We start from the raw sequence: 14234 nt of genomic DNA, 5'->3' as shown, positions 1-14234 counted from the left end.
TGATGTCCACGAAATGACTGAAATGCATTATCTTGCAAAAAATCAATCCCACACTAATTTCCAAAAATAAAGAAGAACTAGAAGGTGCCAGCAAAAACTCCCTAGGATTTGACACAAAGTCGTGAAACTAAAATATCAGCAATCTGGCTTGGAGTTAATTCTTAATGCCCCATCACACTATGCACTAACAGTCAACAAGTCATATTCCCAGGTGTGAAATGCTCATGTTAGACATACTGACATATTTCATGCGCTCTGCCCTCTGCTAGGTGTCAGGGCATGGGAATATGTACTTGAGGGTTATTTTCAAGTAGGAGGTCGATGCTGGACACTGCTACCTCTCCTTGTGCCAGAGTGAAATACTTTACCATCCCTCTAAATTAGCATTTTTTGTGCAACCACTGCCTATGACATCAATGGTAAGTGACTTCTTGTTTTTCGACACTGAAACTTTCTCTATTCTTGCATTGCAACACTGCAGTTTTTATGTAGTGCCGCATTTATTTTTATTTATTTTTGTAGTTTTTTTATAGCGCAAACTCGACCCTAGAGTATTGGAGCGCTTTACATGAGCACCAGCTACATTTGCATACAGTTGCATAAACGATAGTAAATCCGGACCTGTGACTTTTCTCCCTTTCATGATTACTAGAAGCATCAATAAAAGCAACTATATTTTGAAGGATATATGCAGTTTCTCTTTATTTCCTTACACCCATAGATTCGTTTTCAATCTTTTGTATCATTTTTGGTTGCAAAAACATAACAGCAATAGAAAAGTTGTGTGTAGCTTTCGTACTTGCTGACTGCTATGTTAGCTTACATTTCCTTGTAGAATAATGTCTGAATGAATAACACTTGTTCTCAGCTTTTAAGTGGATTTCACAGCATAGTCTTGTAAATGCATCTGCAGATTAATAACCTGACACCTTGCAGCTGATATAATGTTTTGTTGTATTTCAGCTCCCAATCCATGCGCTGCTGACAGCGGCAAGGGGCCCTGTTCACACTTGTGCCTGATCAATTTCAACAGAAGTGCTGCTTGTTCATGCCCTCACCTCATGAAGCTGTCGGCTGACAAGACGACGTGCCACGGTATGTCGCTCTTAGTTATTTTTTACCTGCTCACTTGCAATGGTTGGCTTACATACGGATGTACACATTCTAATACAATCGAAATCAGAAACACTTAAAAGAAAGAAAACTCAACCATTACCACAAAATTAAAAAAATGAAAGCTGGCATCAAAAAAGTAAGGATGAAGAAAAGGCATGTTGATGAGAATAATAAAGAGAAAATCATGAGGCCTATGTACAACCCCCTATCGCCATCTGAGTGTCACTTATTTTGAAGCTCTGGTGGCGTAGCTCTATTTCTCATATTTACAAGGTGGCATGAAGTAATTTAATGTGGCTTAATGCCATCTTGTGAATATGCCCCTTTCCGCTGCAGACCTCTGTGGCAAAGGATCATGCAATGGGTGTTGCGGTGGGCGCTCGACCGCAACACCAATTGCTTTTTGATGCTGCCCCAGATTTACAAGGCTGAGGCAGCCCCAAAAACAACGCCATTCTGATGCCATGGATCACTAGGTGTTAGAATGGAGATATGTGGAGAAATTATTAATTTCTCCTCATTTTTTGCTCTTTCCATGTGTGCTTCATCCTGCAGCACACATAGATGGAGCAAATCGCCATTAATTACTGCACATGTACAGGAAGGTGTTCCTTCTTGCACATAAAAATCGCCCCTGCAGCGCAGGCACTCTTGCAACGTGGCAGCAGGGTGCCTGCTCTGGTGCTAAGCAGCTTTTTGCACCAGCACTTGGGGAAACACAGGGGAGCACCCTATTCTTGTAAGTACAGCACATCCCTGGACTTTAAAACTGTTGGAGCGCGGTGCTGCTTATTATGGCGCTGTCCACGCTCCAACATTTTTTTGTAAATATGCCCTGATGTCAGTAAAATACGCCAAGAAAAGCTGGGAAAGTAAGTAACCAGTACACGGCCTGCCTGTATTTGAGAGTCTTCTGAGAAAAGAGGCATTATTTCTTATGTTGCGTTACCTTAGGAGTAATCAGTAACGGCTTTAGTACTGCCACGGCACCAGTTGTGGAACTTTATGAATTAAAGAGCAGTGTTGCCTGAAGTAGGCAATGCCAATGGGATGCCGCAGAAAAAGACTGTTCTCATATGTAACAGAAAATGTCTACAAATACAGAGCTAACGACTTGCATGAATGAAGTTAGATTTGTACAGCGCTGTGAGTCAGAAGCAGGTCACAGATATATCCAGTAATACATTCACTGCTGCTAATACTTTACACTGCAAGTAAGTGGCCTCCTTTAAGCAATGGCCGCCCACCACTACCTCATGGTCATTAGGACATCAACATGTCTGGTGTACACTGTGCCAAATAGAACTTAGGTAGGTCCAGTGTACATTACACAACGTCTTTCCCATTTGTCCTTCACCTCAATGAAAAGTATCAGTACATTTTCAATTGCATACAAAGAACCTATCAACTGATGAGTCACTTAAGGGCAGGAGGTTGCAATTTTTGTCCCTGATTACATCTAGGTCAGCATCCTAGTCCCCAGTGGTCCAGAGAGTCAATGTCATGATCATGCATGAATTAGTGTAAACACGAGAAGCAACTGAGACACACCCTGCTGCTGGACTCATTGTATTATGCACCACGTGTGATGAGAAGCATGGGCATAGGTAGGTCTCCATTGTGTGCGTCACCTTGGGTTCCTTCGAAGTATCATCACTGTTAAAGGTGAGGCGATTATCTTACATGTGATGCATAAATTCTGCACATGGCCAGGCAGCTGTGACCTTTAACCGCATGCGCGCTAGTGGGTTTTCCCGCTTCGCGCTGGAATTTCAAAAATCCCGTGTTACGTGACAAAGCCAGCTCGTCATGCGCGCAGTGCAGGTAACGCCCATGGCGAGCTGGCTTTGTCACCCGCATCAAAGGGGTTAATGTTTACCAACCATAATGCAATGCTTCCACAGCATCCCATTCCTCATGCGTGATATCACAGCATAAAGATACTGCAGACAGAAGTCAATGCCTGGCACCCTACGAAACGTAACACGTATATCTCTCTTTCTGTGAATAGATATAGATGAATATGATTTATTTAAATGTGCCAGTGCATTGTACCCTGCCCTAACACTGCAGCTCCCAATTGACTAATTAATTTTGTACATTCAAAAAAGACTCGCTACAATAAAGATACTAAGTTGCATTGGGCAAAACTATACTTTTAAGTTGGGGACTTATCAATAAGTATGAGCCTACTACCCAACGAGAAAGGTTTTTAACCATGAGGAAAATTTAAGCTGTATTTCACCATACTGATTATTCCTGAATTTTCGACCACAAACAATAAACTACTCCCTCCTAATCTCAGTCATGAACACTCAGTCCTTGGTTCGGCACCGTAAGAGAAAATTCCAGCATACGACTTTTAATACTTTAAACCCTGGGTTCAACCTTTTCGGGATAAAGCAGACAAGCTTAACCTGACGTAGAAAGCATTTAAAAACAGCAAAACAGTTTAACCCCTTCCGTGCTGATGACGAGCCTAGGCTCGTCATGCAGCACGGTGCTCGTGTGCTGGTGACGAGCCTAGGCTCGTCATGAGCCGTGGAACGCTCACACGCGGGGCTAATTTCCCCGCTGTGCTGAGCGTTCCATTGCACGGGCGTGGTCATGACGAACCCAGGCTCATCACCAGCACACGAGCACCGTGCTGCATGACGAGCCTGGGCTCGTCATGAGCACAGCGGCGCCGTGCGCGGCCCCCCTCCCCCCGCGCTGTGGGGAAATTAGCCCCGCAGCGAAGGGGTTAAAAATTGAAAACACAACACAATAAAAATCATACTCCAGCTTATAAAAATAGAGAGCAATAAAATGAACAAATTGACATCAAATAAAAATAAAAAAAGCCAACAATGGAATCCAGAGATATGAATTTTTAACATGTTAAATTAAAACAGCAAAAAAACCCTGTTACGCACCAACCTCAGTCTTCTAGTTATGCTAGACCGAGACATAGGCTTGATTTAAGGTCGATAGTGATGGAGCGTGGGTCTGATACAAGGTTGGACCTAGTCAGAAATATTACCTTCAGAATTAGTCTCTGTAATGGTGGTCAAAGATTCTCAGAGGGGCAAGGCAGCAGACTGTGGCTACAAATGGCTCAACAAGGCTAAATAGCCACAGGGCAAGGCGCTGATAAAGCTGATGACATTTGGTGGGAAAAGCTCTGAGAGGAGAAAATTCAACATTTGTGCCCATGAAAGGTAGTTTTGTAGCTGGATAGTTTCAGAGCCTTATTTAGGTGAAGAACGTAGTCACATTTTTATAGCTCAGATTCCTACAGCGGGATAAGGCTGCAAGTTGTAAACAACCAGGGCTCTACAAGGCTGGACACCTTTTCCGCCGCAGTAAAGTGGACAGGGTTTTCGTGAACAGGAAGTGATGGCTCGCTGCTAATATTAACGTAATAGTGTGAGGGTAGAAACAATTTGGTATGGTGCTGACAGGAAAAGGGGAGACCCTACAACCCCTTAATCTGTGAAGGAGAGTCCAAACACAAATACATACAGCAACAATCCAGCGCACTCATACAGTATATTAATACATCCGGTCGACTTTGTTAAAAGCAAATGGAACCAATCCAACGTTGAAGTTTTCGATTTCTTTAATTGTTCATCACACAAAAGGACACACAGCCAGCCGACATGTGTTTCATCAGAGAAATAGTGTTCTCCGACTCTTCAGGGCTCTATGGCTGGACTCAAAGTCAGTGATATCCCAAAGCCGGTGATAATTCCAACCCGGTAGGGTATGCTAGTTCTTGGTGAGGAAATCACATCTCAAGAATCAAAAGTGCGAGCTATTTAAAAGATGCTGTGAATCGGGACGCCAGTATGGGTGAGTAAGGGGAAATTTCCAACCGCAAATATTACATAAAACAAAGTGATCTAATAGCCCGGATCAGTCCTGGTAATGCACGTGTTTGTGCCTTCCGATACTTGTGCTCAGTCAGGGTGCTGGCATCCTGGCACCTGTAGTACAGTGGTTACAAATATTTCTGAACGAGAGCTCCCTGAATCTTTTGCCCAGTGGCACTGCACATTCATCGAACTGACTTGGCAGGTATGGCCCGGTCCTCAATAGAAGTTCTTTGGAGCGCAAAAGTTTCAACGGCCCAGGTATTTTCAGGGTTTTAAGAACAGTAGCCTTTGACACAGACAAGGGGCCAAAGACCCTTGGAACAGTAGTTGGTGGTCAAGACTCACTCCTGCAGAAGTTACCAGCAGTGCCCATGTGAATCCAGTTGGAATTGGTCAGACGAGCTCCTCAGGGAAAAAGACTTCTTGTAGTAATTTGTAACCCTGTATCTTAACTGGAGGCCAGCCTACTAAGTTCACTTCTGTGTCCTGGGTGCAAGTGGGAGTAGGTTCAGCCCTGCCAGTCTGCTCACATGTCTCAACAATAAGTGTAGCCCTTCTTCTGTTTTTCAAATGGTACCCAGGCACTAGCTCGTAGGTGCTACTATTGGTAAGGGTAGCCTTACCCCTCCATTGCCAATAGGGATAAGGTTTCCTGTGGTAATCCTTCCCACTTTTGCAGCCATTCCGGAGTACCCTGCAGCAAACAACCCCACAGTGCACACATTACACAGTGTGCAAGGTAAGTTTAATATGTCATTTAGGAGTATAACCAATTCAACATGCATTATGGTTCAGGGCACATGCACTGGAGCATAGTTAACAGGGCCCAGTGCATAAAGTGAAAAAACAGCTGCATTACTCCACAAAAAAGGAGTGATCATGCAAAAAGAGACTTTTTCCTTCAGTGGGACGTGGTCCTTGAGTCCTGAAATGAAAATCAAAATGTCACATAAGAGAGAAGGCTGACCATACCCTGACTTTTGCAACTAGTTGGGGGATTACTAAAGTTTTATAAAAAGCTCTCTTCCTCATCTTGTCTTGTGAAAGAACCTACAATTTTTAAGATTTACTATGGCAGCAGGTGCTTCTCTTATGTTGTTGTGGCATATCTCCGGAATTTACTTCCACCTACCACCTATAAACTGTCTCTTCAGCTCTCTGTGTCCACATGTTCTGCATTTGCATCACCGAGACACTCTTACTCGCAATTGCCTGCTCTATAAAAATCATACATTAAATAAATAAAATCATAGTAGTAGAACTGAACCGTTTTGCAGTCTGGATAGAGGAAATTGCCGCCCCTCTAACTGCGGATGGATCTTACATTGACATCCTGAGAAAGGGGGTTTGTTTTCAATACAGTATGCATGAAAAGACGCTGAAGAAAGAGGCTGCCTTTTAAGGTCACCAATATGTTGGTGACCTCAAGCAAAGTTTAAAAAAATACTTTGGGCTAAATAAGTGGTAATGCTACTTGCATCAAGTATGCAACTGGCTAGTAGCTCTTTCACGAGTTACTGTAAGGGGATTTTTTGGGAGAGTAAATTAAACGAGAGTTCCTGGTTAAGAAAGTGTTTTAATGATTCGAGAAGTGTTCATTTTAACGCAATAAGAAGATTCCAGTCAGAGAGCGTTCAAATTTCTGCTGAATCTAAGGTCACGGGTTTGATTCCGTTTCTTCGAGGTGAATTAGTTACTTTTGGTCAAGTGTATTTTAAAATCGCAATCAGTAACTTTCCATGAATTTTGTCAACGCTAACAACCGTAAGCCGCTAAATACCACGAACAAGGGTGCCTTTGTCGTTTTCAGTCTGTTCCTGCATCTTTTTTTTAGATATGACCATATTCTATTCGGTGATTTCTCCTGATGTCACTAATTCTTTTCTGTTTTTTCCCCATGTGCCTTTCAATTTTTCTCTCCCCTTTTCTTATTTCAATGTTTTTTCTTGTAACCTCAGTTACCTGCATTCACGGAGAATAAAGAGGCACCCTGGAGCAGAGCACCAGAAGCTGAAATCTCAGATGTCGCTTCCAATTAGTTTTTACACACGGCCTCTGACATCATTTTCTAGTTACATTATACTTAATGATGTCAGGTATCATGTACTAAAACATGTTGCACGTTTTAATTATGAGAGCCGTGTTAACTATTCACATAATAGAGATGAACATACGGTTGATGAAACGTTATCAATAGATCAGTCATACAAGTAAATCTCACACAAACATTAACATAACATTAATGCATTGGGCAGTGTACCTATGGGATATTTAAAATAGAGCTGCTTTTGAAATCATCTTATATACAATGATATATTATTGATTAAGTTAAAAAAATAATCTCAAGTCGTGGTGCTGTTTTATTTATTATCACTCATCCTATTTTAAGTGCTGCAGGTTGAGATTTAGGACCCTTTCCAGAGTAGTCCTGTGAGATGCGACATTACTCGACCTCTTACTACGGATTCTGGGCGGTATTACTGCACCTGTGCTGGGCAATTCTTGGTTTTCACCTTCAAAATGGAGAAAGAAATGCTTGTGATCACACTTTAGCCAAAAATAAACGTTTTCATCAGAAACAGGAATGCAATTTATTTAGAATAGGCCATTTATTGTATGCTTGGCATCAAAACTCAACCTGCTTGGGAACAGCTTAATGCAGGCTTCACATGAAAGCGGTATATAAAAGTAAATAAAGTAGCCTTTATGATAATACATGTAAAATTACATCTCTGAAAATAATATACGTTTATTGTAAGCAGTTGTTGAATATACTATTTTTTTTTGATTGTATTGTTTTACTGTAGAAATGAAGAAGTTTCTTCTCTATGCAAGACGATCTGAAATAAGAGGTGTGGACATAGACAACCCATACTTCAACTTTATCACAGCGTTCACTGTGCCTGACATCGACGACGTCACTGTGGTAGATTTCCATGCAGCAGAGGAACGCCTATACTGGACTGATGTTAAGACCCAGACAATCAAACGTGCCTTTATTAATGGAACTGGGTTGGACACAGTCATCTCAGGAGGTAAAGACCATCTCATTGTGTACTATACATGTGCATGGTAAATTTAAGCCGAGAAACTGAGAGTGTACTTCTTTATAATAGACGTCCTAGTTATTTTACCATCCAGATAACAGTTATTCGAACATTGGTCTGTTGAGAGCTCCTTTAAAGACACTGGAGTGCTCTAGAGCAACACTATCTAATCTTTCACAGTCGTTGCTGTGAACAAAGGCCTCACGGAGCCCGAGGGGATTTCAACCCCCTTGGGCACAATGAGGGCTTTGTTTACAAATTAGAACGTTCGGCCCTCGAGGAGCGGAATGTTCTAATAGTCTTAGAGCATTCCAAAGCGGGCTCTACCAGTCATTAAAGGCCCGCTCCCTTGTTAAAGGCCCTTGCCTTCAGCTTGGGCTTTTAACACAGGAGTGGGCATTTCATGGCCAGTAGAGCCCATACATCAGACTCTAACGTCCTTCCCAATCTGATCAGGACTGGCAAATGCTTGAAACTGAAACATTGATACCAAAAGCACTGCTGTCTGGCTTTTAACCTAAATCCAATCTACTTATTTGTAAACTCCAATCCACATGATTCACATTAACTAAATGGATCCATGTATTACAATATGTTTGGATAAATAGCACCATATACCCATCATATCAGTTGTTCCCCTTCTTTCTATGTAATGGACACACATTTGCAGAGGTACCACATTGAAGTGTTCAGAGGACAGCTCCACTGCCATGTTAGCAGTCAGTGTACCCTACTAGGACATATGCTCGGTTATTTCAAAGCAATTTATCAGGACTTTTAGCTGGCACACTTTCCAGAATAAACTTGAAAACACGTTAACACACAACTTTTATTTAATGTAACATGTGGATCACACTTGTCACCTAGACACACATCCAGCACCATAGCCACACCTCTTCCTCCAAATCCGTGCATCATTTTGTGCAGCTACATGCTACAGGTTAACATCTGTAAAATGTATCATGCTCTTCACATAATGGGCAGCACAAAGCAGGCTTCACGTCTCAGCATCCTTATAAATCCACACATGCTAGCACCTGCATGTCTACCAATCACAAAACAACAGTGCCTATGGTCAACCCAAGAGGTTACAAAGGACTACAAGTATGCAACGACGTCAATTCATACGTTTGTTAGGAGTACTGTTCTATATTCCCTAAGTATTTGGTAGTTTTATAAAGCACTAAAGATTACACTATGGGCATTTTAATGCATTGTAGTTCATCAATCTCAATGACAACCTTTGAGGAGTATAGAGCGTCTGCTCCATTTTTTCTAGTTCACCCTCCTGTTTATCTTTTTCTAATGTATAACATTATTCCCTCAGTGGGTGGCTTGTCATAATAGCATCACAGCCCTCCTCCCTTGGACTTGATATGTTGCTAAAGGTACTCTCCCTTCTTTTGGGCCCAAACGCGGGTTCAGAGTTTCTAAAAACAAATAGTGTCTTTAACAGACCCCTACAATGCTCAATTTGATAATCTTTACAGTATTCTTACAAATTAAGAAATATCATTCACAAATGTATGGTGAGGGTTTATATTGAGACTTCATAAGCAGGTGTGTAATTTCTAACTGATTATGTATTAGCGCGGATATTTTTCTGAGTGAATAGCAATGTTATTTTCTGTATCTCAGTATCTCCTAGACTCATAGGGAAATGTGTTTATATTTCTGTTTTGTAAACTTGGTTAGAAATTTTTTAAAAAAACCTGTAAAACGTGCTGCTTACGTTTTTTTTCCATCCTTAAAGCATAGAACAGTTCAATAAGGTTAAAAACTCAAAGGTGATTTAGAATTCACACTAAAATCTAACATACACATTCTAGAAGAATGCCTTCTTACATTAATAATTGAATGGTTTTGGTAATTATCCAAGCTGAAGGCTAAGCCGAAGCTTCTGAAATCATAGTCGGGTGCTATTATTTGATTAATAAAGATAAGAAGTAAAGTAATGGGTGTAAAGGCTGTTTAATTATGAAAACATTATTTTGAGGAATTCAGTTAAAAAAATAGAAAACATTTGGCCTATAACAAACAAGATTTCATATAATAAAAAGGATGAGCTGACACTTAAATATTTTTTATTATGATGCTATTAAGATAAGCAATTGTGCAAATATATTCTTTGTCTCTGGTTACCAATGGCCGAAAGAGACACTGCTTATTGCACCTGATAAAATCTAACTTCCCCAGGGATCAAAATGTATTTGAATACAATGCAAATGTTGGTGCGGGGGTACCACTGCGGACCGAAAGACCGTCCTCCGCTTTTCCGCCAGTATGCAATCGTCATGATTGCCTACCGGGCAGAAAAGGTAGATAATATGGTGGCAGTGCCTTGGAGGCACTACCATCCATATTATGATGAGGGCAGTAGAATGCCGTTCCATGGCGTAGACTCTGCCATGGAAAGGCATGCATAGTTTACTGTGGTGGCTCGTTGCGGGCCCCCAGGGGGGTGGGTGGGTTGGTTGGTGGGGGGATGCATTTGGGAGTACCCATGGAACTCCCCTACATTGGCATTCACAAGGTGGCAGGCACCGCATGCTAATTGGCAGTGTGGGACTGCCGCACCACTGGTGGCCGGTCCCAGCACTGCTAGGGTGGCGCTCATACTGAAGTCCGGTGGTGCGGCACCTAATGGAGGCCTTAGTCTTTTACTCTGTTTGATTACCACAGGCTTAAATTGACTAAAGTTAATAAAGGATGCAGATTTTATGGCACACAGTAGCTAACCTGTGTGATATGCTCCTTACATATCCAACTCCAATGCAAACGTGGATTTGTGCAGGGGTCAGAAAACTCCCGCCAACTTGTAATCAGAGCTTGAGAAGAGAAGAATACATTTTAGAAAATAAAAATACATACCATGAATAAACACCTGCTTTCACTCCTCATCTCATGGTATGTAATTCCCCCATATCTCGGAGCTCCTCGACAGGTGTTTATTTGCAGTTCATCATTACCTTGTAAATCTTTTACATCCTGGTTTTAAAATGTAAGGTGATCATTTGTCCTTTTTCACTATCTTTATTGGGAGAGTCTTCAGGGTATGATGTTTTTAACAAGGGACCTGTTGTACTTTGTTGTGAAATAACATGATTGCTTCTCATTGTTCTCTTTGGCGGCCAGCTCAAAAAGGATAGATTCAAAATAGAGATTCATTTATAGGTGAGATGGCTCTATATAATTGGAAGTCACTAAAGACAAATCTCTATTTCGTGCAAAATAGTTCTTCACAATTACTTTCCAAGTGTATTTGTGTGAGACTATTTCTCTGTCAGTAACTCAACAATCTGCTGAAGATCTTCTCTCTGTCCCTTAAGACTCTAAACAAGCACGTGCAAGTTACCAAATAAATCAATAGTTTTAACATGTTTACCCACACTATAGAAATTAAGTAGATTTTTTCCTCAAAAAACCCACATTGTTTTTGTGTGGAAAAAGCTCAATGTGGCATTTGGCAAACCCCAACGTGGCATGTGACAATTTTTAATAGCTGCTTTTTGGAAGTCTAAACTATCTTCAAGTTAGTCATAGGCACCCATTGTGTTGAACTCAAGAAAACCTGTTCTTCAGAAATCTGATAAAAGTGATTGGGCATCCTCAGTAGGCTACGAAAGAAGTGCTTTGGGTGGATTCAACAAATTTAAAAAATAGTCACAGTTTATTCCACATTTCTACTCTCTCCTTCCCATTCCAAACTGCTTCACATGTAAAAGGATTCCACCTGTTTCGTGTGAATTGATTGGTACATGAAATAGGGGGAGAAGGAGGATACAAACTAGGTCGCCCTCCAAAGACGTATAATCAAACACAAACCCAAAGTATGGGTTCTACAACCTAGCTCGTGGCTAAGGCTACTGGCCGATGGGGTCAGAAAGAAGCCTAGAAGAAAGAAAAATGTCTTTCTTGAGTCACCTCACTCACCAGGGTTTCCCCACGGTGACATGCTTCATCATTGGGGCCATCCCAGCTCTCTATGAACTGGGGCGTGCTACGACTTGCGGAATTATGTAGGAGCACTTTTTGTGGAGGACTATGTGTAGTGCAATGTGAAGTGGAGTGGATGTTGATGAAATAAAAATACCGTGCTAGTGGGCCTAAAATATTTTATTCCTGCTCCTAGGTGGGTATGGTTAAAAATGGGGTAAATACTGTTTACCAATCTATAATGAGAAGGGAATCAGTGTATGGTCGACATGTTTTGAGCTTCCCTTGCTCTTCCTCAGGACCACACAGGGACCAGCCCTGTGTTTGCCACTCCTATTTAAACCTTATTAGGAAAAACAAAATAAGTAAAAAGAAAAAGAGTGAACTAATATAAACATGCGTATAAATACATACGATTCCTAATTCTCGTAGTATATCTGAAATATGAATGGAAAAACATTAGATATAAACCCCTCTCCTCTGAGCGGGGGTACACAATTTTTCTCCATGCTGCATGTCAATATGGGTGGTTTGCTCCATATTGGTGCGTGCAAGCTTTCACAGTTCCAGTGATTGTGCCTATAAGAATAACAAACACAAGTGGTGGCATGTGGTGTGAATTCACGCATAAAAACAACACACAACTTAATATGACAGTTTTAACACACACATTGTTTTTATGTGTGAATTCACGCCACATACCACCCATATAAGGAGAGGGGTTTATAAGAAGCATGTCTGACATCCCTTCATTCAGTAACGGTTGTCTAGAGGTATTTTCCTACAGCCTAGTTATTAATCTGTTCATCCCTGGTCATGGCACTTCACTATTGCCTTTCTTGCACCTTTATTGAAAAGATCATAATGACACCAAAATATTTGTCTCCATTTCTGTCTTGAAATTGAACGTGAATGTCACCGATTGCTTTTCAAAAATAGTTCAAGCTATTTTCTCTACTTAATTATCATAATTGATTCTAGAAAGTTTATATACTAGCTTACATTTACCTTTTCATGAACTTTATTTGGTCCTTATATATTACTATGTTGCTTTTTGAACTGTTGACAATTGCAGCCTGCGGCACCTCTTAAAGAGTAAGGGCCTCATTCTAGTTTCCAAGTTGTTGCGATGGGACCTGTAACAGAAATAGCTGTTGTTAGACCTGGCATCTTTGGCGTGGTCTCCCCTCTCTTTTGTCCTCTACCTCCTGTATTTTTGATGCTGTGCTAGATTTAGTTTTGCTGGTCAGATGCTTTGGGCACTTTGCCACTGCTGATCAGTGTCAAAGTGCAAGTGCTCCCTGTGTAAATTGTTAATGTAATTGGTTATCCATGATTGGCATATTTGTATCCCCAAGAAGTCCCTAGTAAAGTGCACTGAGTGTGCCAGGGCTGGTGAAACAAATGCTACTAGTGGGCCTGCAGCACTGATTGTGCCACCCACATGAGAAGCCCTAAAATGGTGTCTCAGGCCTGCCACCGCAGTGCCTGTGTGCAGTCAGTGAACTGCCATGTCAACCTGGTCATTGTCTCCACTGACCAGGCCTAACCCTTCCTTTTCTGTACACATTGGTCACCCCTATGGAAGGCCGAAGGTACCCCCTTGGGCAGGGTGCAGTGTATGTGAAATGTAGATCGTGTACTAGTGCAGGTGACATGCTCTGGTAGTGAATTACAGCCATTTTTGTTTCTTACTATTGTAAGGCTATCTTGCCCATAGGCTTTTATGGGGAATGCTGGCTATAGTAGTTACCTGTATATCTTCCCATAGTTGCAAGATAGGACATAGACGTCTGGTATCCCTGATCTCAGAATTTTATAACACACCTTTTAGGAAAGCTGTTTTTTAAATCCTGTTTTTGAGAACAGCTCTTTTCTGACCTTTCTATGTGCCTTGGCCTGTTTGTGAATTGACTGTTTGGTTTGTGGCAGGGGCTGGGTGGCTCCCAGAGGCTGAGTGGGCCATCACATGGCTGAATAGTTCTATCTGCATCTAGAGTGGTGGGGGGGTAGCACCTGGGCCTGAATAGGACTGTGCTTGCCTTCCACAGTGCTGGCTCCACCTCCTGCTGCGCGGCTGACGACCCTGCCCCTCTCTCTGAAAGGAAAGGAGAGGCCAGGAAAACAAAGTGCTCAAGGAACACCCAGAACTGGTTCAGACCGGGCTCAGAGCCCTCCTGCACAAAGGGAACAAAGACTTTCAGGGGTATAAGTACTGGACAACAGAAAATTAGATCATCCTGGAATCAAGAAGGAACCTCTGCCAAGGAGAAAGCTG

General features: G+C 41.7%; 1 protein-coding gene across 1 annotated transcript in view; it reads left to right on the top strand.

The window, feature by feature from the left end:
• Positions 1–14234, top strand: part of LRP1B (LDL receptor related protein 1B) — a 3669685-nt gene that overhangs the window by 2163385 nt on the left and 1492066 nt on the right. Inside the window, exons 28-29 of the mRNA XM_086955170.1 lie at positions 964–1095; positions 7781–8008. Coding sequence (XP_086811296.1) covers positions 964–1095; positions 7781–8008 — 360 coding nt within the window. The remainder of the gene's footprint in view (positions 1–963; positions 1096–7780; positions 8009–14234) is intronic.

The sequence above is a fragment of the Lissotriton vulgaris genome, chromosome 2_1, assembly GCF_964263255.1.
Source record: "Lissotriton vulgaris chromosome 2_1, aLisVul1.2, whole genome shotgun sequence".
In the NCBI taxonomy this organism is placed as follows: Eukaryota; Metazoa; Chordata; class Amphibia; order Caudata; family Salamandridae; genus Lissotriton; species Lissotriton vulgaris.
This window is presented reverse-complemented; position numbering and strand designations above follow the sequence as displayed.